Source organism: Conger conger, chromosome 10 (assembly GCF_963514075.1).
Source record: "Conger conger chromosome 10, fConCon1.1, whole genome shotgun sequence".
Taxonomy (NCBI): Eukaryota; Metazoa; Chordata; class Actinopteri; order Anguilliformes; family Congridae; genus Conger; species Conger conger.
Window position 1 is genome coordinate 26,742,735 of NC_083769.1, and position 24,003 is coordinate 26,766,737.

At 39.2% G+C, this 24,003-nt stretch overlaps 2 protein-coding genes and 2 non-coding genes across 4 annotated transcripts; all 4 read left to right on the plus strand.

Annotated features, from left to right (window-relative positions):
• On the plus strand, positions 1-6,960 carry gnl3 (G protein nucleolar 3). Its single transcript, XM_061258190.1, has 15 exons — positions 1-91; positions 465-523; positions 794-934; positions 1,763-1,876; positions 1,965-2,042; positions 2,393-2,528; positions 2,651-2,754; positions 2,951-3,095; positions 3,382-3,469; positions 3,795-3,972; positions 4,257-4,399; positions 4,724-4,860; positions 4,976-5,118; positions 6,080-6,164; positions 6,277-6,960. Exons 1-15 carry the CDS (start codon positions 79-81, stop codon positions 6,378-6,380), a joined length of 1,668 nt encoding a protein of 555 aa, XP_061114174.1. The 5' UTR covers positions 1-78; the 3' UTR covers positions 6,381-6,960.
• Positions 3,235-3,306, plus strand: LOC133139760 (small nucleolar RNA SNORD19). Its single transcript, XR_009709922.1, has one exon. It is a non-coding gene; the product is annotated as a small nucleolar RNA SNORD19 (small nucleolar RNA).
• On the plus strand, positions 4,455-4,527 carry LOC133139759 (small nucleolar RNA SNORD19). The gene has a single exon (XR_009709921.1). It is a non-coding gene; the product is annotated as a small nucleolar RNA SNORD19 (small nucleolar RNA).
• A 4,637-nt stretch (positions 6,961-11,597) lies between the features above and the next one.
• Positions 11,598-22,554, plus strand: arl8ba (ADP-ribosylation factor-like 8Ba). Its single transcript, XM_061257382.1, has 7 exons — positions 11,598-11,780; positions 16,407-16,487; positions 17,371-17,444; positions 17,820-17,913; positions 19,991-20,058; positions 20,973-21,043; positions 21,626-22,554. The coding sequence occupies exons 1-7, from the start codon at positions 11,658-11,660 to the stop codon at positions 21,673-21,675; spliced, it is 561 nt and encodes a 186-aa protein (XP_061113366.1). The 5' UTR covers positions 11,598-11,657; the 3' UTR covers positions 21,676-22,554.
• Positions 22,555-24,003: the final 1,449 nt, after the last annotated feature.

A 24,003-nucleotide genomic window follows, 5' to 3' on the forward strand; every position in this document is an offset into this window, starting at 1 on the left:
CCTACATGTTATCCCTTCCCTTGACTGCATCCTTTCTGTCTGTAGCACCACGTGGAGAAAGTTGTTCTGCAGGGAAACATGAAGCGACCAAGTAAGTTCAAGTTTCGGCAGTGAATATTTTTGTTACGTTGGATTATTGTTTTGTAGCAGTTTATTTTTTTGGTTTACAGTAGTAGTATGCGTATATTTTGTTTTCACATGAGAATATAAGCTGTGATCAGATCAGATCAGCTAGCTAGTTAGCCTAACGTTACCTGCTATTCCATCAAGTGTGTTAGCTGATCTAACAGAAACGAAATGTATTTTTAAATTAATCCTCCTATGCTCACAGTCTACGCACCCTGAGCTTCTTAATAATTACCCTTTTTCAAAAATGGGTCATAAATTCCTTGGCGTTATTATGGTAATGAAATGTGCGTATCTAGCTGGCTACTCTATCTAGCTGATGATGTTTTTTTCCCCAGAGTTGAAGAAAGCTAGTAAACGCTTGTCATGTTCAAAACGGTACAAAATACAGAAAAAGGTACGTGTATTTTTATGTCTAACTGTATAGCTAGCTACCGGGTTCTTGCGACGTTGTATTACCTGTGTCAAACTCTTTAGCATGTAGAGTAGGCCTACATTTGCACTTTGGTAAATAAAAACGAATGTAGAATGTAACAATGTGGTTAGCTGTTGGCCAGCTTTTGGAAATTAAAGGTGTAGCCACCAGCCGTTACAAGTGTTGCAAATGTATTGGAATGAACTGGCTCTTGTAAAATAACCTCTTGCTTTATTTTATTTTGTAAATCAGGTTCGGGAGCACAACCGAAAACTACGAAAGGAAGCAAAAAAGAAGGGTATAACAAAGCGGGTAAAAAAAGATCCAGGTGTTCCCAGTACGGCACCTTTCAAAGAAGAAGTTTTGCGGGAGGCAGAACAGAGAAAACTGAAGGTGAATTTTGCTTTCCTTGCAACACTGTCCCTGTAAGCCTTAATTTATCTTGGTCAAATAGTTAAAGAATGTTTTAGTCAGACATCACTAGCAGAAATCAAGGTTTGTTTTGAAACTAACATTGGAACTGTCCCTACATTTTCATCTACGTAGTCCAAGCCCCATTACAGAATTTCACAAACGCAGAAATGAAAATACACGCATTTAAAAAAATATATATATATATATATGTATATTATATTACAGTAGTCAGTTTATGAATGTACTTTCAATGCAAAAGCCACATTGCATGTTCAAGTTGCGTAATTATTATTGCCAAGAGTAGCTAGTTTCGCACAATGTAATTCATTCATATTCAAGTCTTGTCATTGGAACCTTGTTTATCAGAGTGTTCCATTTTGTGACTGTGGCAGATTTTACATGACCCTAAGACCGATTGTGAGAAGCTTGTGATCAGAACAGAACTGCTAGTGTGATACAAAATCCCAAGTCAGTGATCTGAGCTGTCTGTCTGACCTACCCACTCGTAGGAACTCTAGTTTTGGGGGAAAAAAGCAAACTAAAAGCCAAAACTGCTTCTCACAACGAATTAATTGCTAATAAAGCACAAATTTGATGTTTTCAGTTACACAAAGTCCATCTTACCATTACGAATTAAACTTAATGTTTTTACTCAGACATTTTTGGATGCCAGTATTATGCCAGTTTGGCTTAATCTCTTTATCCAAGATAGCATTGTTGTGGTATTCTAGCCTTCACACTTATTCTTATCATAGTTAGTTGCTGTATTTGGGACAATGTGAATGCCACTTGTCTTTCATCTCCCAGCTTGAAGAACTTAAACAGAAAAAGAAACTAGAGAAACAACAGGAGCGTGCACAGAAGCGGAAGAGAGAGAGCACAAGCAGTGACTCCAATACCAAGGCCAAAAAAGCAAAAAAGGTGAGAACTATTAAAGAGGTAACCTTTGCTTTCCTGACCACGTGTTTCCATGACTACCAAAGTTTATTTTGACATTCAATTTTGGCAGGAGAGGAGCCCGAATCATCCCAAGTCAACTGGCAGTGAGAAGTATTCCAGAAAGTTCCTCTGCGATGAGCTGAACAAGGTGAGTGACTGAGCTAGACCAGTGGGTAGCTGCAGTACTCAAGGATGACCTTATCCTTAAAAGCTTATTCTTACAGTAATGCCATCAGGTTAAATAGTGTCCCACTGGTTCTGTGGTGCTATACCTGAGAAATTATGTCTACACAATGAGTGGAGCTCAGTGTTCCATAAATTAAAAAACGAAAACGATAACTCCTGTCACAGAAGCAATTCAAGGATTTATAGTTTGTTACATTGAAAGTAAATGTCAGAAAAGAAAATTTAGAGGTTTTTGTGAATGACATTACAATTTCTAAAATAATACATTAATTTCCGGCACTGCAGTGAACATGTATGTATTGTGCCCCACAGGTCATCAGTGCTTCCGATGTCATTGTGGAGGTTCTGGATGCCAGGGATCCCCTGGGCTGCCGCTGTCCAGAGCTGGAAGAAGCTGTTCTGAAAAGTGAAGGAAACAAGAAACTTCTCTTGGTCTTGAATAAGATTGGTAAAACATAAATTTTTTGATGACCATTTGCACATTTCAATTTTGATTCGATGCTATTGTTTATTAGAAGATTATACAAAGATTTATTTCCCTGCTCTAAAATATCACCCCCCCCCCCCCAGACCTTGTGCAAAAAAGCATTGTGGAGAAGTGGTTGCGCCACCTGCAGCGTGAGTTTCCTGCCATCGCCTTCAAATCATCTGTTTATCTTCAAGACAAAACTGTGGTATGTGTGCGCCATAGGTAACTAACAACAAAATCCTCTAGCTGCATTTACAGAAAGCAGTATCCTTTGTACCATCAGGTAACATTGTGAGTTTTGCAAACTATATGTACTGATTGCTACCATTCTAGGTCCACTATTGTGTGAATTATGTGTTTGTTCATTATGTGAAATCGAGGAATATTTCATGCATTTATAGCAAGAGAAGAAGAAAAGAGCTGTAGAAGGAGCTGTTGAACAGAGTAAAGGAGTGGATGCCTTCGGGAGCAGTTGTCTTTTGCAGTTTCTGCAGGATTATGCAGAAGCCCAGGAGAGTGAAAATGCACTCAAAGTTGGCATTGTTGGTAAGATCAACTAAGATAATTTCCTATTTAATTATTTGTCATATCACGCAATATCAAAATGAAGGCTCTCGATAAAGTGCATGAAGTGTTTCCAGCTATATATCAGTGCAGTTATGTTTAATACAGGTTTGTGTCTGATGAGAAAGGATGACTCAATGGAATCTGAAATCAGTGAAGACTTAAATAATCCAACTCTGATCTCATCATTTTGTCAGTGAAACCCCTGCCTGCTGCCTGTTGAGCTGTGTGACCATGTTGCTATCTTGCATTCATGATTGCTCCTCAGGTTTTCCCAATGTGGGGAAGAGCAGTCTAATCAACAGTCTGAAGGGCATCAGGGCCTGCCATGCTGGAGTACAGCAAGGATTAACCAAGTGAGTGAATACCTGCAGAAAGGTGGCAGCTGATTTCTCATTTCAGTTTCAGCTGGGACCCCTGTGAGGAGCAGCAGTTTGGTCCCTGCCATATGAGACACCACTGTTTACTTCAGTGGAGGTCTTTAACATGCATTTGTATTGTAAGGCTCCAGTAGTTTTAAGTGATTTCTCAAGTGAAAGTGTGTGGAGTGCCATTCATTTATGAATGGACTGAGTGAAAGGAATGTAAAAGAGTGTTCAGAAAAATGTGCTCTGCTTCAGGAAATCTACAGAGGTGCTAGCAGCTAATCTGATGAAGCATGCTTGTATGCTTTCCTTTCAGATGCACTCAAGAAGTGCACGTTGCAAAGAATGTCAAGATGTTCGACAGCCCCAGCATAATGGCAGCGCCATCGAACCCTGCTTTTACCTTGGCTCTTAGGAGTCTGCCAACACCAGAGAAAGGGGGTAATGCACTGGATGCGGCCCGTGCTTTGCTTAAGCTCTGTGACAAACAGCAGGTAACACTCACAAACACCTCACTCTTATGAGGTGTTTCTCTATTTGCATAGCATACCTGATGAAACTGGTAGCAGTTGATATTCTATAATTGAATCATTTAAGTTAGATCCTCATTCTCGTATGAAACTGCAGAATTCTTTGTACAAAATGAGTACCTTAGGTGAAATACATATTGTGATTAGGAAATGCAATTTACTTCCACAGGTTGGCATTTTTCTCTGATGGAACATTTCGTCCATGGCTGTTCAGAAGTATAATTGAGAACTGCATTCTTTTCTTTTAGATAATGCTTCAGTACACTGTTCCTGATTTCAGGAATTCCTTGGAATTTTTGACACATTTAGCCAAGAAACGGGGATTCATACAGAAAGGCGGTATTCCAAACACAGAGCAAGCTGCAGAAGTATTTCTAAGCAATTGGACAGGGTAAGAATTGTAACACCCTATCGATCCTGGTCAAATGTCTTCCATGCTGCTCGCAGAGAAATGAGGAAAATAATACTAGTCTTGAGCTACAATGAAGACTATAATCCAACTCTGATCTCTGAGCACTTTTGGATGTTTTTGTTCATGCAGCTTAGATTTATGCTTAGATGAATTAGATTTATTGGAAAGGTTAGAAAGGTTTCCCAAGGATTATATGCCTAAATGTTCTCAGGGATGTGTCCTAATGTGTAATAATTCTAAATGGATAATTTAATGTTCATTCTATGTAATCATCTCATCTATTGTTTTGGCTTTCCCTGCCAGGACTAAATTAAGCTATCATTCCAAACCCCCTGACAATCCAAGCCTGCCTTCATATCTCTCGGATGAAGCAGTAACTGAAATGAAGAAGGGGTGGGATCTGAGCAAATTGCAGCAAGGCAATGCAGAAACCATTAAAAGTAAGTACATTTGGAGAATGACTGCATACAGAGGCCTAGTTGACAACCACCCATTGTGGCAAGATGGAACGGTGTGGGCGAGTTTTTGCTGTGACAGGGTCTTGTTGTTGGCCAGGTGTGAAGTTCCGCAACAGTTCAAGTACAGTTGTCCTGAGCTCCACGCGCCCCACATCTGGACTCCTCAGTGTAAGCGAAGGCCTTGTGACCAAGGAGCTGATGGACGAGGAAGAATGCCAGGAAGAGGCTTTTGATAATGAGGTGAGAACAGTTGCACAGTGGCTTCCGAATGTATTCAGGCCCCATCACTTTTTGCACACTATTGTCATGTATAAAACATGTTTAGACATTTTAGCTAATTTGCTAAAAATCTAAAACTGTTGCATACATTTTGGAGCAGCTTTTCTTCAAGGACCTCTCTGTTTCATCCTTCCCTCAATTTTTCTGAGAAGCACCCCTGTAACATGATGCTGCCACCACCATGCTTCACCATAGGGATGGTATTAGCCTGGTGATGAGCAGTGCCTGGTTTTTTGCCAGACATAGTGCTTGGAGTTCTGCCCAAAGAGTTAAATTTCTCTCATCAGATACGATAATCTTTTTTTTGCCATTTGGCAAACACCAAGCGGACTGTCCTATGCCTTTTACTTGAGTGGGCTTTCGTATTGCCATTCTACCATAAAGGCCAGATTGATGGAGTGCTGCTGAGATGGTTGTCCTTCCGGCAGGTTCTCCCATTTCTGCAGAAGACTTCTAAAGCTCTGTAAGAGTGATGGTTGGGTTCTTGGTCACCTCCCTAACCAAGGCCCTTCTTGCCCAGTCAGTTTGGCCAGACAGCCAACTCAAGGATGAGTCACAAACTAGTGGTTACAAACTTCTATTTCAGTTCTTCGCCCCGATCTATGCCCTGCCACAATTTTATCATAGAGGTCTACAGAGAGTTCCTTGGAATTCATGGCTTGGTTTATGTCTTGATATGTAGTGTGAATTGTGGGACCTTTTTATATACAGGTGTTTGCCTTTCTAAATGATTTTCAACCAATTCAGAGATTAGCAATACATCCTGTAGCATAGCTCTATTTGGTTTGAGTGAGTTTTTAGTTATAGAGGTTCTCTGGGGGATTTGCCAAGGCAAATGACTGTATTCTTATGGGTGCCTGAATCCTAAATGTATGGTTCTGGTCTGGATTTTTTAATTAAATTTATCTAAAAATTGTTGCAGCCTGACTTTGTGCATGCAGAACAACCCCAGCAAGAACAAACACAAAATGGAAAAGAACCACAAGAGACGAGACCAAGTTCTGCAGGTATGTTAAAAGGCAGCTTAAGAACTTTTAATTAATTGCCATCCCATACAAATGTATCAATGTTTTATGAAATGCCTCAATGTTTTTTTTTTTTATCATCTTTGTGTGACAGGGAACTCTACAAAAGTGACGTTTCAGCCCATGCCTATCACTATAGACCTGTCTTCAGCACAGAGGGAGGATGATGCATATGATTTCAACACCGATTTCAAATGAGGAATCTTGGAGACCTGTAGTGTTTTTAAATTGGATTCATATAAATTTCTCTCACAGGTCAAATTGTTCCTGTTGAGTTGTGATTTATTGGTTACATTTCACTGCAGTTGAAGTTGGACCGTCAATGATGGCTTATTAAATAGTATTTGTAAACAATTGTGTACAGTAAACTTTTCTTTTTTCTTTTTTTCATGGAAAGATAGCATTCACTACATGCTATCTTTCCTCATGAGAATGATTACCTTTATTTGGAAAAACATCTTGAAAGGTGTGAAGGTATACAGCACATTGTTTGTATTTGTATGAACTTCATTTGGCAGGGATGATAAATGTTGTGGGTGTCTCTTAATGAAAACTATTTGTGCTTTAGGGGTAAAAGGAAAAAAAAAACGTTCACAGCATTGGATTGACAAAATTATGTTAAGGCTTTCTTTTAATAATCCATTTAGTTGGCTTGAAATGTATATTGTGAATTGTATAACCAGAAAGGTGCAATACACCTCATGGCTACAGGTTGACAATTTCATGTGTTTTATCTGTGGCCAGCAAAAACATTAAAAATGAAAAGAAACCATCCAAATCCATGTTTTGGTGTCTTTCTGTATATTATGTATTCTTGCTGCTGTGAATTTTGCATTACACAGGCGGCTGACAGTTGAGTGGAGAAGTATAACTAATGCAAATGCTTCCATGCAGGTGTACTGCATGATTCAATAAGACTTTACGGCCTATCATACTCTGGCATGTATTACAATGTTAAGGATTTATGACCACTCATTATCCATAAATAAAATCTAATTTCAGAGCGTGAGGTGAGTGAAAGTTTGACACCTGTATGGGAAAGTGCCACCTTAATCCTCCAGAAAAAAAAAAAAAGAAAAAGGAATGGACTTTGCTGTTCCAATTCTTTGAGGGGACTGTACGTTGCATTTATTGTATTATACTGCACAGGCTTTTTTCTTTTTTATTAAGGGTGCAAAATCATTCTGGGTCCCAATGTATGTACAGTTAAGGTCAAAATCACTAGCATTAGCCCCCCCCCCCCCCCCCCCAGTGAAATGGAACAATGTTCATGTCCAATGTTGACCTCATTCATATAACTTTACAGTATGATGCATTAATCTGTGTAAAGGTCCCCATTTGATACATTTTGGAATTTGTTTGAATCTTCTAGATTGCTATTACACATTTATTGAAATTTGGGTTGTCAAAATTATTAGCCCTCATTTTAATTCTTTAAGAAAGGTTGCAAAATGAAATTTTTAGCTTTGAAACCACACCTGAATCCGTTGACTTGATCAGCTTCTGCTCAATAAATCAGTAGGCAATTTGAGTCAATTACTAACGACTCAAATTAGTAGGTTTAGTGGCATTTGAAAGCTAGATTGAGAGGTATTGCTCTTACATTCCTTGTGGCAGTACGCCAAAAACCAAAGTCTGGACCTCAGTAAGATGGTAGTGCATGTCCACCTTTCCAAATGTCTTGTGGTCTCCAGAACTGCTGCACGTTGCATCATTGCTAAGTACAAGGAGATGCATTCTGTTAGTAACAAACCCGGGCGTGGTTGCAAGTGAAAATTTCGAAGACTTTGGAGAGAATCGTGAGAGATGTCAACAAGAACCCCTGGATCTCTGCAAAGACAATTGCTGCTGAACTTTGAAGACCATTTCACTGAAATTGGAGCGTTTTGGTCACATGGATATTGTTTTTGTTTGACGAAGGAAGGGATGCTCTGGGGCCGTTTTGCTGCTTCTGACGATCCCTAGTTAAGAACTGCAATAAAAGGTTACAGTATTGACTATTCATTGTCAGAGCTAATAATTTTGACTTGGCATATTAACTGTATAAACACGCACGTGAGCGAGAGAGCAATCTCCTCCTAAACTCTTTGGGTGAACAAGCAATCCAGTGTGCTATTTTATACAGGACTTTCATAGACAACTCAACCAGGGTCCTTCCTATTCTACGTATACCCAAGCCCTCTGCATACGTTACCCAATAATTTACAGTGCGGAAGCGTGTTAATTTCACCAGCTGGGAACTTTTGTTTGAAAAGTATAATATATAAAAATGCTTTCAATATTTAATTCAATTCCTACACATATGGTAAGTTTTTCCCAAGATTGTGCATTTATGTAGCTCATTTGATACGCTTTGCTTTTCATTCTCGAACAAAAATGTTTAACGAGGTAACGGAGTAGTCTAATCGGAATGAGTGTTACGATCATAACAGAGCAATCAATAGTGATGTCAGAATCGTGCATTTCATGTTATATTTCCATAAGTGAAATCCGAACGATTGTTCATAATTGCAGCAAATGTAAGTCACTTTTGTTTTGTTTTGTCCTGGAGCACGCAAGCAATCTTTTAATTATATGTTCCCTTTTTAGGACTACAAGGGACAAAAACTTGCCGAACAAATTTTCCAAGGAATAATACTCGTTTCTGCAGTAAGTAGTAACGTAGGCATACAATAAGGACATTACATGTAATGAGTTGTAATTGCTCAAAATATTTATTTTGAAATGGTCCTTTTCCCGCAGATAATCGGATTCATTTATGGGATGATCATCCAACAGTTCGGATGGACAGTTTATATATTATTGACTGGGTTCACGGTCTCTTGTTTGGTAAGATTTACATTTTAAATTGGCTGTTTGGATGGTAACCTATAAATAATAATGCGTTTCCTGCACATAAGGGCTCATGATCTGCTAACCTTTCACATCAATAAATTGCAGCTTACTCTTCCTCCCTGGCCAATATATCGGAAAAATCCATTAACATGGCTTCCTGCGCTTCCCGAGTCTCCTGGTGAAACACGAGAAAAAGCTCCGGAGAATCAGAAGAAACCAAGGAAGCACAAGTAGAGCGCCATTGTGTATTTGTTGAAAATGACGGTACTGATTTTGTGGATTTTTAAAATATAAATTGTCGTCTGAAATCCCAGTCGAGAGCTAGTGGCGGCAGAATCTACTATCTACTAGCCACTGCTGACCTACATGAAAAGATGAAGTTATGTCCTTGAACGAAACCCCCCCCCCAAAAAAAATAATAATTAAAAAACCCTGCCGTTGGGCCCTTGAGCAAGGCACTTAACCCAAAAACTGCTCCAGGGGCTTGACCCCTGCTCACTTTATCACTCTCCCCACTTGCAATTGTTCTCTCTGGTATTTCTCCCAGGTAAACTAAAGTATTAAATACATTATTTTTTTTAAAGCCTGTATCTGTCTAATAAACACAGTTCTAATGGAAAATAAAGTATTTTTATTTATGTCATGAATATTTGTTCATCCAGGTGTGATTAGCTTTTTGTAATCTTTCCTTTAGCCAAGTCAGTATTAGCATCTCTCGGGGAAATTGCAACCAATTTATCAGATTAGAACTGCATGAACGCTGAAACCACTACCCGATGATCTATTCCTATGGTTTTCAATCTCGGTCCTAGAGTACTCCTGTGCTGGTTCTCATTCCAACCACAATTGCAAACCCAAAGCTGTTAATTTCTTAATTAGGTGCTTTTCATGTTTAGAGAGATTATTTACCGTAAACCACATTATGGCAGAAATAGATTTCAATGCCATGAAGATTGAAATGTACATGTTGTGTTTATTGCAAACAATTGCCTAAAACAAGGTAAAGTAAAGCCTGAGGTTAATAGGCTCCTAATTAAGTAGTTGAACACGTTTGATTTCAATAATTAAATATTTATTTCCTTAAACGCATCAACACAGATGGTTGTCTTCCAGATGGTTAGTTTTGGTGACAGGTATCCACACTTTGACCAATTAGTAGCCTACAATTTAATTTCATCAAATGCTCCTGACGAGCTGGTCGTACCACACTCACGCCGTCACCCAGTGCAAGGAACCTCGGTGTAGTGATGGACAGCAGACTGTCCCTTTCCGAGAACATTGCGGCGGTGACCCGGTCTTGCAGGTTCTTCCTATACAACATACGGAGAATCCGCCCCTTTCTCACCCCCTACTCGACCCAGCTCCTGGTCCAAGCGATGGTTCTGTCCCGCCTGGACTACTGCAATTCCCTCTTGGCTGGCCTCCCAGCGTCCGCCATCAGACCCCTCCAACTCATCCAGAATGCAGCAGCTCGTCTGGTCTTCAACCTTCCCAAATACTCACACGTCACCCCCCTGCTTACTTCCCTCCACTGGCTGCCTGTCATGGCTCGCATCAAATTCAAAACATTGGTGCTAGCCTTCCAAGCAGTTAAAGGGTCTTCCCCAGCTTATCTGCAAAAAATCATCAGACCCTACACCCCTGCCAGACCTCTTCGTTCAGCCTCCACAGGCCGCTTGGCACCTCCCCCTCTCAGAACCTCCACCTCACGCTCACGACTACTGTCTGTTCTGGCTCCACGGTGGTGGAACGAACTCCCCGTTGAGGTCAGAACTATAGAATCTCTCCCCACCTTCAAGCGCAAGCTGAAGACGCACCTCTTCAAGCAGCACCTCTCCCCATCCCTCCCTACCTCCCTGTGAACCTTAATTGTTGTCTCTGTGACTGCTTTGTGTATCGGTATTTTTAGTTGGCTAGGTAAGCAGTGTTTGGATAGTTAACTTTGGTCACTTTTGCTCTGTTTGTTTGTTCAAAAAAAAAAAAAAAAAAAAAAAGCCCCTTGTCCTTATCTTTGTTGTACAGGTAGCAGTTGAAATTGTACTTACCTCTAGGGTCTTTCAGCGAACTTATCCCTGGTTATGGGTATGCACTTTGTTGTACGTCGCTCTGGATAAGAGCGTCTGCCAAATGCCAATAATGTAATGTAATGTAATGGTCGGTGCCTTGCATGGTAGCCAATCACCGTCGGTGTGTGAGTGTGTGTATGAATGGGTGAATGAGGAGCATCAATTGTACAGCGCTTTGGATAAAGGCGCTATATAAATGCCAACCATTAACCATTTATATATCAATGAAGAATGGCCAAATTGAAACATTGTATCTGTCAGTCTGTCATGTTATAAAATTCATTACGTCACTCAGGATACGAGCATTTATTGTATTTATTTGTATATTGCTATAGGTAATATCACATGACATTGATTTGTTCTGAGAAGGCTAAACTAAATAGTAAATAATAATAATAATAATTGTTATATTACAGTTCAGTGGTTCCAGAAACACCGCATGAGTTAACAGTTCTTTTCGTAGTTAGTCATATGACAATACGCACTTCCTGTAGACAATTTACACATAGCATTCCCGGCTGCTAGAGACAGAAACAAGTCAGTCGGAGTAGTCGTCTGGACTCACAATCTTAAAATGCTTGCGCTGATAAACAGGCTTTTGGACTGGTTCAAGTCCCTATTTTGGAAGGAAGAGATGGAGCTAACCCTGGTGGGACTCCAATATTCTGGGAAAACCACCTTCGTTAACGTGATAGCAGTGAGTTCAGACTGTTATTTTCGGTTAACACTGGCATCAGGGTCGCTCGAACTGTATGTAGCTAGCTAAGTTAACTTAGAGCTAGCTAACTAATAAACATGCTAACATCAACTAACGTTATACCTAGGTAAAATGAAGAAGTGAAACCATAAATAGAGTATAATGTTCGTTTTATATTGTCTAAGTTCGTAAGTGTACCGCATTTGGCTTATTTTTGGTCGATAACGTTAGGGCTGTGAAAGCACATTGATATTTGCTTGTGTCTAGTTAGCCAGTAAACTAACTGTTAGCTAGCTAACATAATACCCAGTGTAATGTTACGTGGGAATTTCACTTGCAATTGCATAGCCTATAGCTGACGTTGCTCTAGGATGTTCTCTCACGTAACTAGCTATCAATGTAAAATTAGTGTCATTACGGGGATGACGAAGGTGTCGTGTCGCTGAACTGCCAGGTATAGCTAACGTTAGCTATTTTAATCACAATTCCAGATTTCCAGAAATGCATTTTTTGCAGTACTAGCAGTACTAGCTACCTAACGTTAACGTTAGTTTATTTCGCACAGCAAGTTAACAGATTAACAGATTAACAAGATAGCGTTAAATTAGTCTAAATTACCTGTTAGCTATCTAACCGCTGTAAACGACGGGTTTCAGTCTGCGTCAGTTTGATCTGAGAAAGTTGGCCAATTGTCCTTGTTAAGTATTGAGTATTTAAATAGACTGTTCGTGGTCTCAGATTTCGTATCGCTTTGAGGCAAAGATACCATGCTTCACTCACCGTTAGGTAGGAACACAGTGCTGAATCATATGAGGAAAGGATGCGGTCGTTCAGCGCTATATTGTGTCATATTAATTTTGACTTTATAACTTAGTTTGGTTTACGTTAAACTTAAGATGTCTGTATCTTGTTACGATGGCTTGCAACCTCGAACTACTTTTATAGCATACTGTTCTACCATGTTACTTTTAGCAACACATTGTGGTAACTTACAGCAGTAGGGACTACCTGTAAGTTACCGGCCTGTAGCTATATTTGTGTGTAGCTCTGCAGCGATTGTCTTATTTAGTGATGGGGACAGGTTACGCTAACTAAGGTATTTATTTTGGGTGGTGAAACAATGTCCTGAGTCGGTGTCACACATGCATAACGTTACGTCATCAAGCTCGGTGACAGTGGTGTAAGTTACCTCATCATTGAATGCGAAACCTGACGCTATAGCACATGGTGGTATGTAGGCCCTATATATGCTTGCAAACCTGTGGCTATCCACCTCGCGTTAGATGTCGTCACCACGGGCTGTTCCATTGCAGTGAACTGCCAAGGGTGAATTGTCGTTCCCACAAAGCAGGAATAGAAATTGGGCTTTGAAAATCCTACCAGGTTTTAAAAATGGCAATTTACCTGAGCGATGATGTTGATTTGGTACAGTACATCGAAATAAATTATTTTGTAAACAATTACATATATTTACGTTTAGAAGGGCTGTCAATGTTTACAGTTTAACTCCATCTTGTTGTTTTGTATGGAACAAATATGAGTTTCAACATACTAGGAACACGCAAGCCTGTAGTAGTAACATTACTCACACTATCCATTTTGGAGCATCTGAGTGACAGTCGTTTGCAGAGAAGTTAGGGAGTGGCTCTGGAAAAGGGTTTGAGCCACTGAACAAATTAATGTAAGGCACATTCATATGGAAAGAAAAATATAAGAAAATGTTTAGAGCTACATTAAAATATGCCTGGGCCACATTCTTGGTGAGTTAAGCATCTGGCATTTAAACCGTTTCATGTGGAGGAACTGATGAAATCTTCAGCCTTCCGTGCTCTCAGTGTTGCACTGTTTCCACATCATGATACCTTTGAGATACAGAGGCCCCTTTAGTATGTGAACACCATTAGGTGAAGCAATTGAAGAGCTTCTTGTAAAAGTCTGCCAGAAGGAGGGGAAACTGCTGCCAAGGTATCATTTAAAGAGAAGCACTGTATTATGTGGAAATAGCAGACCATGCATACGCTATTGTTTTTATGTCTACCATAAAAACAAATAAACAGTGAAATCAAGCAGATTTAAGTTCCAGGTCATTGCCTTTATTCCTTACCAGAGGATGGTAGTTCTGCATTTCATCTCAGGACAGAATGGGGTTTGTAGAAGCAGCCGTGCATGTTTTAAAGCTTTTGCGATAAATGTTTATTAATTTATTTCATTCCCTGATGAATATTTTTCAAATTGCTGCTGGGAAAAGGACTCTGAGAGTCTAATCTGATTTTTGTTGTTGTGTCTGATCTAAGGCTGACTAGGATGTTTCTTTTAAAAGTTATGATTTGCTTTATCATCCTTTAGTGGCCAACATGACGTCAGACTACTAGAGTTTCCGGTTTGTGGCTTAGTACCGTGTCTGTCTCAGGCTGCCAGCCAGGCTGATTCATGTCCACTACTGTCATAAGACATTTTAAGAGCCATTTAATGGTGTCATTTGTGAAGAAGGCCTGGTTTCTTGGCAACTTGTCTGATGTTATTGCATTGTTTCAGCCGGGATTTAGTGCTTAATGCTGTCACAGCAATGTATAAATTCATCCAAAAATAACCCTTTTAATGATTTGCATTTATTGTTTCTGTTTTGTATTTGGACCATAAAGCATTCTAAGTAAAGGGAAATCATGCATAACCTTTGAGGTCCAAATAGAATGTCAGGAGTAGCTACTCAATGCTACTCATTGGAGCATTATTATTAAACATTAAACATAAAGTAATGAGGGGCGATACTCCCCTCATTTGCCAACTTTATTCCTAGTCTGGAAGCCACAGGGTATTATTTATTCTTAAATTGAATTAGGCCTAGCCAATTTGTTTAAGGATTGTGGAGGTATCCTACTTCTGCAAGCTGCGCAGACGTGTGAGTTTCTGACTAAGTACACTAAGGCATTTTTGTTTAGCTATTTTATGCAATAGTGGCCAGAAGTAAATAAGACCTTGTGACTATGTTTTCACAACTGTTACTCTGTCGTCACCACTACAGATGTATTGGGGATGCCTCTACTACGTCTTAAAAGTAACATCAGAATCTCCAGTGATAAATTAATTGCCTGTGTGGTATCTTTCAAATCAATTTTTTTTCCTCCAGTCATCAGTCCACTAAAAGTCCCAGTCTAAAGCAAGGAATACGCTAAGCCAACGGACTCCCGATAGTCTACGCTGGTCAGGAGTGATCTGTCCCAATTCTCTGCCACAGTGCTCTCACTGCCCCAGTGGTTGCCTCCTCATTCATGTATCTTTGCATTATTTTACTCAGCCAATGCAAGTCTTCATTTAGCTTATAGCGCATGTATTGGGTGCATGTATATCTTCCATTTCCTTCTCAGGAGACGCCTTCTGCAAGAGCCGACCCCAGCGCACACCAGGCAAACTGTACCCTCACACTTGGCTGACGATGTTGTCAGCTGACCAACAGCTTATTGCACTCCCTGCTGGAACTCTAATATTCAGATTAAAAGATAATATACAAATATAAAAATGTATAAAGTTGTAAAGTAGGCCAGCCCTTAATAACCACAACTATTGCAGCTGGAGGAACAAGTTTATAGCATTCTTTTGCTCTCTTTGAATCTACACGTGAGTGCTCAACTAGAGCAAAGATCAAATGAGCATGCAAAAAGAGGGGGAACTGCAAACATAAACCAGTCCTTCCAAAAACTGTGTATCTTGCTAAAGTTTCAGAGATTCTGCCTGGCTTGTAGCCAAAAGGATAGCTGCTCTTGTACATTGACTGTTGTTGGAGTGAAAAATTCAGCAGCATTGCTGAACCACGAGAATAATTTTTGTCCAAACACTCACTCTCATTTCCCTTTTTTTGTTCCGTACACCTATCTACCATACCAAGAATTCAAAAAGAAACTGCAACATGAATTCAAATGTGTTCTTTCAGTTCATGTGGCTTTTATTTGTCGTGGGTTTCTTAAATCAGATATGGGGGCCATTCCACACCATCTCCAGGAGGTTGCACCACAGCACCTCTTGGATTAAAAAAAAATTCTGTATCTCATCATTATTTTTCTTTTTTTTACCAACACACAAAAAAAAAATTCAAGAGGTGCTGTGGTGTAACCTCGAGATGGCATGGAACGGTCCATGTGTGAGAGGTCAGATGAATGTAATGAGTGTTTTTTTTTTTTGTTTTTTTTTTGCAGTAATGCAGTTTGTCTGGATTGTAGCTTTGATTTGTAAAACCACTGCGTTTTTGGATGACCTCAAATATTGAGTGGGAGAATCAGCCTCTGGCACAAATCACAAGACTCACACACTCACTTCCACTTAGCCCTGGTCAGCTGACCCGGCAGTCATGTGCCCTGATGCATAGTCCACAGTCCCAGACTAAGCCTCTGTCGTGGATAATGCAGACTTTCTTTCAGCTAGAGCAAGAGGAGGAAAAATAATTTGAGAAAAGATGTAATTGTTTTTTATTTTATGAAAAATAAATAAATTGCACTTAATGGCTGTTCTTTGCTAAATAAAATAATGTGCAGTCTCTGACTTTTGCACAGTACTGTATGTACTGATATTAATTATTCTCTAGGTATAATGGAAAAATTTAATCTATTTTTTCCCACTTTGCTTTTCTTTCAGTCTGGCCAGTTCAGTGAGGACATGATCCCAACAGTTGGCTTCAACATGAGAAAAGTCACAAAAGGCAATGTCACAATTAAGGTACTCTTTTCCATACTCTGACTGTGTTGAAGGAGGGGACGGAGGTAATTCTGGTCACAGTGTAGCATGATTAATGCAGGTAGTTAAAGGTACAATAGGTGAGATTTTTGTGTTAAAACATTGCTACGACCATTGTAAATCCCTTCCTATCATTAAAAAAGGCTCACTGACATGTTGACTCTCTCAGACCCTCTGCCTGTGTTTATAGTCCTTTAATTCGGGTTTCATAATATGCAGTTGACGGGCTGGAAATCTGTACCAAAACATTGTGTAGCTGTACAATAATTCAAGCTCATTGGTTGAAAATTGGTTTTAATTGCCACAGCCAATGGCGTTTCAATGTCAGAATGCTCACAGAGAAGGGGGAGGGATAAACAATGTTGTGGTTTGAGCGTGTATGTTGCTGCGTTAGAAGTCCAAAATGACCTATTGTACCTTTAAAGCATAAAGTCTTCATCCACATCCAAAAAGATTACTGTCTTTTTTTTTTTTGTGATCAATATTTTATTCATTATCTAAAATATGGGAATGTACGAAATATGCAGTCGGGTCACTATTGAGTAATAAACAACATACAAACAGACATCACAAACTATTATACACCTGCATCAAAATCAATAGAATAAATAAAATAAAAATGGGGGTGGGTAGTATCCTACACAAAACATTCCTATGTGCATTTATCTATTCACAGAATTAAAATGTAAGGAAGCATGTGGACTTAAGATGAAGAAATGATTTGCCATTAGCCAAATGTCTGATTTAAGTATTTGAAGAATGTCATCTGATGCGCTGGTCGTTGTTTTTACTGTCTATGAGCAAACCTTGGCACCAAAAAAGGTGCTTAGTGTTCCTTCATTGGTCTCGCTCTGTGTGTGCGCAGATCTGGGACATAGGAGGGCAGCCGCGGTTCAGGAGTATGTGGGAGCGCTACTGCCGAGGTGTCAATGCCATCGTGTGAGTATCTACAGCCTGGGCCCCACTTTGTACAGCAGCTCAGAGCAGAAGTACTGATTTAGGGTTAAACCAGCCTACAAGCTCATAATTGAGAAGGTTAGGACATTGACAGGGAAAAGCTGATCAGCTCACCTTGTTATTGATGCTTGATGCTTGGCCCCATTGTTTTCTTCTATGTGGCTTGAAATCCAAGGTAACGCCAGTTTTTGTGTTTACTTGCTTTCCAAGATATATGCAATGTGTAAATAACAGCAGCGTGGTAAGAGAAAAGGCCACTACAAACCATTAGGGCTTTTTTGTTCTTCATTCTTCTTGAGATTGTTTATTTAGTCATTGATTGGATATAAAATGAATGTGATAATTTATTATTTGCAGATACATGGTGGATGCAGCAGATCGTGACAAAGTGGAGGCCTCCAGAAACGAACTGCATAATCTTTTAGACAAGCCACAATTACAAGGAATTCCTGTGAGTATTTGTTTGAGATTTAACACCAATACCTGTACTTCCCAAAAAGGAAATCGAAGCAAAGCATCTCAGTAGAAGTAGCCATGTGTGGATTCTTCAAGGCCAGTGTTTAAGCAGGCTGGTTTGCTGATTCCTGATGTTTGGAACAAATACATATTTTGAAATTGATTTGGTTCTGTACAATTTTAGATTTGAAGACAGCCCTTACTGAGCACAATTAACAAAACCAAGCATCTTGAGTTTTCCAAACCTCATTGGAATTATTACTGGAAGAGAGTGCTATGGTCAGATGAGACCAAAATGGAATGTTTTAACCATACACCTCATCAATATGTTTGGTGGCAAAATGAAATGCATACCAGGAGAAGCACCTCATTTGACCTACCGTCAGATAGTTTTGGTCTTTGATGTTTTGGAGATGTTTTGCTGCCAGTGGTCCAGGGGAACCATTTAAGATGAATGGCACAATTAATTCTACAAAGGACCAGGAAATCTTGGCAGAAAATCTGGTTACCTCTGTTAGGAAGCTGAGTCTTAGGTAGATTGTCCAGCAGGACAATGACTCCAAGCATACATCAAAATCAACACAGAAATGGTTAAGCTAAACCACCAACAACAACCATGTTCTGCAATGGTCATCTCAGTATCCAGACTTAAATCCCATGAAAAACCTGTTGCCTGAACTGAAGAAGGGGGTATCCCAAGGATATCAGTGATTCTGAAATGTTCTGCATCGTAGAATGATCAAAAATCCATCCAAATATGTTCTCTGACCTTATCACAAATTATAGGAAAAGATTCCTGGCTGTCATCTTTGCCAGGGGTGTTTGCACAAAGTATTAAACCAGGGGTGCGAATAATTGTTTTTTAGGGACATTTTTGTATTTATTCGAAAAATGTAAGACTTTGCTTGATACCAATTAATCATTTTTAAAGCGTAATACTTTACGCATTTTGGAGAAAAAAAAATGTCAGTATGTATTATTTTTGGTTTACAGCACTGTGAAGATTTGTCAGGGGTGCCAATAATTCTAGAGCCCACTACATTAATATAAGTTTAATTCTAACTTTTTAACTTTTATTACCCATTAGCAAAGTTCATGACAGAGGTCCAGGTTTTTCATGCTTATAAGGGTTCATGTGCAGTCTTGAATAACATGAACTTTCTAAACCCAGCTGTCTGATAAAATGGTTGTGACACATGTGTACATGCTATTACATGCTATTATCACAACCATTACAGCCAATGTATCTGAACTTGGAAAATAAATATGATTAATGTTTGGCAGACTCTCAGTATTAACAAAAAAATAAGAGCCCTCTTTGAAAAGATTAGCAACTGGAGCACTTTATGAAAATTTCAAAAGTGTTGACAGCACGGACAGCCTATTTTAAAACAATCTGGTTATGGGGGGCATTATAGTCTGCTGGTTTTTAGTTTCACCCTATAATAATCATAATATCAACCAGTGCATTATATATAATAATCAATCAGTGCAGTCAAAAGAAACCAGTTGAGGTTAGGGCTTTATTGATTTAATTGATTAAGAGCAAAGTAACAATGAAAACGAGCACACACTACTGGTTATTAATGTCATTATAGTAATTTGATACTATTTAGACATTTTAATGATAGGTAAACATTCTAGTGTGTCTAAAATACGAAAATGTACTTCAAGGAAATCCAATACAGCTTGCACAGTTATGTTTCCAAAGGCTTGTACATGTGAACAGATTCAATTTATAGCATTTATTTGTTTTTATATCATGCCCATACTTTTTCCTTTAGCAATCGCAGGTTTTATGTGCAAGCTGAAAATAATATTAAATGTCAATTTTTGAAGAGTAATATGATAATTTACAGAACACAACGGATACAGTTTCGCACTGGAACAAAATATTAGCCACTCAAAAAATGTACGTGAAATATTTTAGTTTCATTGTTTCTTGCTGTGGAGTTCTTCCAAAAAATGTGTTCCCTGTTCTTTCTGTTCTTTCACAGCTATGAAATGGTGTTCTGGTACTACCGTCTATATAATGCAATAATGCTGGCTTAATGTTTGCTGTGGTTTTTCAGATACTGGTGCTTGGCAACAAGAGAGATCTTCCCAGTGCTTTGGATGAGAAGCAGCTTATTGAAAAAATGTGAGTAAGGCCTGGCTACATGCGGTTATTACACTCTGTGTTACCAGTGCTATAAACTCTACCACCTTCTGATATAAGTCCTTAGCCAGCTCAGGGTCCAGGTCTGCAAAGACATATTTTAAGACTGCAGTGAAATGGCTCCTGTAAAGAGGTTGACAACAGAGTGTTAGTGTCTGTTGATGATCTGTCAGCTTTACAACAGCATGTGTAATTCATGCATTCAAGCATTCATGGTGCATGGTCTAAAGCAGGGATGAGCTACTCCAGTCCTAGAGGGCCGATGTGTATGCAGGATTTTTGCTGCCACCAGTTATCCTGGCTCAGTCAGCGAATTAACAATATGCACCATGACCAATTCACTTGTAAATTAGACCACAATAAAATGCTACAAGACAAGAACATTTATCAGCTGTTGTTTATATCACAGAATGTGGTTAAATATGACAGATCATGTGAATTGGGCTAATTAAATCATTAAAGCATGATTCGCTATGTCTGCAGAGTGTATATTACCTGATTATTCATCAAAAGATCTTATTTTGGTTCGACCAGTTTTCTATAGTCCCGCAAATTGCAGTAAAACTTTCTGGGTCCGTGGGAGTAAAGAGCTTCCAAAACTTGAAAACAGATTTTTAAAAAAACAAAGTCTTGGCATGATATAAACAGATTTTTATATTCATAATTATAAATAAACACGGTAAAATTGTTCTGCTTGTCTCTATTGCCCCTGGAAACATAGTACTGCTGAAGAAGCTGTTTTTAGTACTCAGACTACCGATGTGGAACTTTCTCATTTTTAATAGTTTAATAGCACTGGGTAGACTGAGAATTGAATTGATTGTCTCTTCAAGGGAAAATAAATCATTAAAAGACACAACACAGCCACTGCTATATATTTATTTTTCTCCTTATAGGAATTTAGCAGCCATCCAGGACAGGGAGATCTGCTGCTACTCCATTTCCTGCAAAGAAAAGGACAATATAGGTGAGGAAGGATGATGAAGAGCACCAGTTGGGTGGTAGATACAAGTTAAGATTTCAACAGTATCCAATTACAACATAAGTCAGTACAAATCTATTGCATTTTACGCATTTTAAACGTCTTGATTTGTTGTATTGTTAGTTGATGATTTCCTCAGTATGAGCCAAGTAGTACTACGTGTGATAATGTGGTATTCTGATTGCGTTTGGTACATGTGTTATTTGAGAAAAAAAGTTAAATAATGAGTGCAAAATGTATCTTAGTACAAATATGCATTATATACACGGTAGTACCAGAACAGTATTTCATAGCTGTGAAAGAACAGAAAGAACAGGGAACACTCTAAACCTTTTCAACATGAAAAAACAGCCTGTTTTTCGTCACTACGCAAGATGACACTCACATTGTCAATAGGAAAAACATTCAAGAAGTACACCTTATTTGAGGAAGCAGAATTGTTTGCGGTTTGTGTTTTTTACATTTTAGATTGGTTTGTGTTTAGACAAGGACCTGAATCCACAGCAACCTTAAAAGAATGTTGTAAAGAGCGCGCTGTGAATACTTGGCCTCTCTTTTGCTCCACAGATATCACTCTGCAGTGGCTTATACAGCACTCCAAATCCCGGAGAAGCTGAAAGGCGAAGCCCTCCAGCCCAGTCATGTCTGTTTCAGCCCCCATCCCGCTCACTCTGTGATGGTGTACAGTAGCCCTTCCTCTTCCCTGTTCATTCTACACGCACATCCCCTGGTCCACTCTGCGCACTGCTAAAGATGTGTTAGCCATCAGCCCGCAGTTTACAGTCTGAGTGTTGTCATGAATACTTCTGCAGGAGAAACATTCTGAGCTGAGGGACACCTGACTCCAGCACCAACGCCTTTCACACAAAAAAACGCCAAAATGATGGTGTATTTTTTGTTGTCTGTTTGTATGTTTTTAAAATCCCTGTGAGTCGTGGAGCAGGTGTCAGATAAGGTGACCTCTTTGAGGCACACTGTCTTGTCACCTGCTGCTGTATCCTGGACATTAGAGAGGGGGTTGGCAGTCGATACTGTTGTACTTGGGGTAATGTAGTGGGATTCCACATCATTCTGCCCTTATTTCTTGCTCGTGTGTATGCGTGAATGTGTGTGTGTATGTTCTGCTATTTTGAAATTGTTCTTTGTTTTATATACTTTTTTTTTTTGGCAACTTTCTTTGTGACATTATCCCTCGAGCTTAAAACTCGAACAAAAGGTCATTGGTATTTGGAAATATCAAGCTGTTAATTTTCACTGAATTGAGTGTATATATTTGAGTTTGAATGTAACAGGTTCAGCTGTACTGAGTGAAGAGGTCTCAGAGCATTAGTTTTGTTGGTAATTTGCTTATGGGGGGATGAAGTCTCCAGTGCTGTTCGTGAACCAGTGAGGGCTGCAGAACTCAAGTGCCTTCTGCAAAATCTCTCATGTTGGATATATATATGAAAGATCACTCATATACTCTCAAAAAATAAAAAGGCATGCTTTTTAATTTACACTACCTTTGTCAATATCAGGATTCTTTCAAGGTTGTAGGTATCTTTTCTCGGTGAAGCAGTTGACAGATAAGGACACCCCAACTTTATTTAATGCACTTTTGTAAATATGGTAGTCATAAAATGTGTATGATGGAGATGGTGATGTAAAGCACAAGTTGGAGTGAATGAAATGAGAATAATTGCTTCACTTGTTAAACTGTTGGGGAAAAAAAGGTTTCTGTATAGTTCTCATATAGCTCATTTTTTAAATGAATTTAAGAACAAAACCAGCAATCAGATTGAAGGCACTACTCCGTTTTAAGAGACTGCTTTACAGAGCCTTTTCCACTAGTGTGTAGCATGTTCACTGCCTTCTCTCAAGGTATTGTTAACATTATCACATTACTGCAACATAATGGTAATCTCAACACTGTTTGGTTTTAGTTGGATCTGATTGTTTTTTTCTTATTAACCTTTCCTCCACAGAAACTCTCAGAGATTGTGTTATGTGCTACACAGATGCCTTTATTTTAGAACTGTGATCAGTAACGTAAACTCACCATGTTCCAAACAAAACGGGGAAGCAGCCACTTCCACCAGAAGTTAATGTCCGTTTATTGGTAGTTTTTGTCCTGAGGAATGTGCTTTATGATTATGGTTGCTTATCGATTTTCCCAGACACTAAAACATTGGACCACTAGGTATATAGAAAATGACAAATAACTGCACAACGTCCTGTGTTCGGAAGAGCGTGTTAGCTGACGATGGTCCAAACACCACCGTATAAGCCTGCCCATTTCATAGTCTCTCGTTAGCAACAGCTTCCCCACCCCAATGTCACAGTGGAGCACTATTACCATGTCACTGTATGCTGAAATGGATCACGTATGTGACTTGTACCAAGTTTCGCTGAAAACGGAAGGAATTATACTTTACACACACACAAAAACCAAAGCTGATCTGGAAGTAATTTTTTAGTTATTTGTCATGAAAGTTGCACTGTTCGGAACATGGTGAGCTAACTTAATGTTCGGAAGACGGTGAGTTTGTTACCCACATAGATGTCTAATAATGAGTCGAATGTCTCCCAAGATGCCTTACTAATCCAGGACAAATGCAGCCCATCCAAGCTGCTACCATAGTGACAGATGAACAGTAAACAACTTTTTTATTTTTCAGACTTCCACTGGGTGGGTTTAAAATAAATAAATAAATGCAACCTTGGTCTTCATAGAGACCTATTCATTACATGTCTTCACCAGCTGTTCACAAGGATGCATTGGTTGGTCATCATGTTGTCAGAATGAAGAGCGCTTAACCTTACTGGTTGTTCTACCACAAACCAGTGCAGATGGCTCCCCTATCATATTTTAAATGTATCGTTGGTAACTTTGTTACCTTTTCAAGACCACTTGCATGTACCATTGAAATGGATCTCATATCTGATTTTTCTAGTCCTGAAAGTTT

Excerpts from the sequence above, each read along its gene's own strand:
- arl8ba (XM_061257382.1), top strand. The coding sequence starts at position 11,658 with ATGCTTGCGCTGATAAACAGGCTTTTGGACTGGTTCAAGTCCCTATTT. Across the intron at positions 17,445-17,819 it reads CGAGGTGTCAATGCCATCGT|ATACATGGTGGATGCAGCAG; the intron begins GTGAGTATCTAC and ends TATTATTTGCAG. Across the intron at positions 17,914-19,990 it reads CACAATTACAAGGAATTCCT|ATACTGGTGCTTGGCAACAA; the intron begins GTGAGTATTTGT and ends GTGGTTTTTCAG.
- gnl3 (XM_061258190.1), top strand. Across the intron at positions 4,400-4,723 it reads TTTCTAAGCAATTGGACAGG|GACTAAATTAAGCTATCATT; the intron begins GTAAGAATTGTA and ends TTTCCCTGCCAG. Across the intron at positions 4,861-4,975 it reads CAATGCAGAAACCATTAAAA|GTGTGAAGTTCCGCAACAGT; the intron begins GTAAGTACATTT and ends GTTGTTGGCCAG.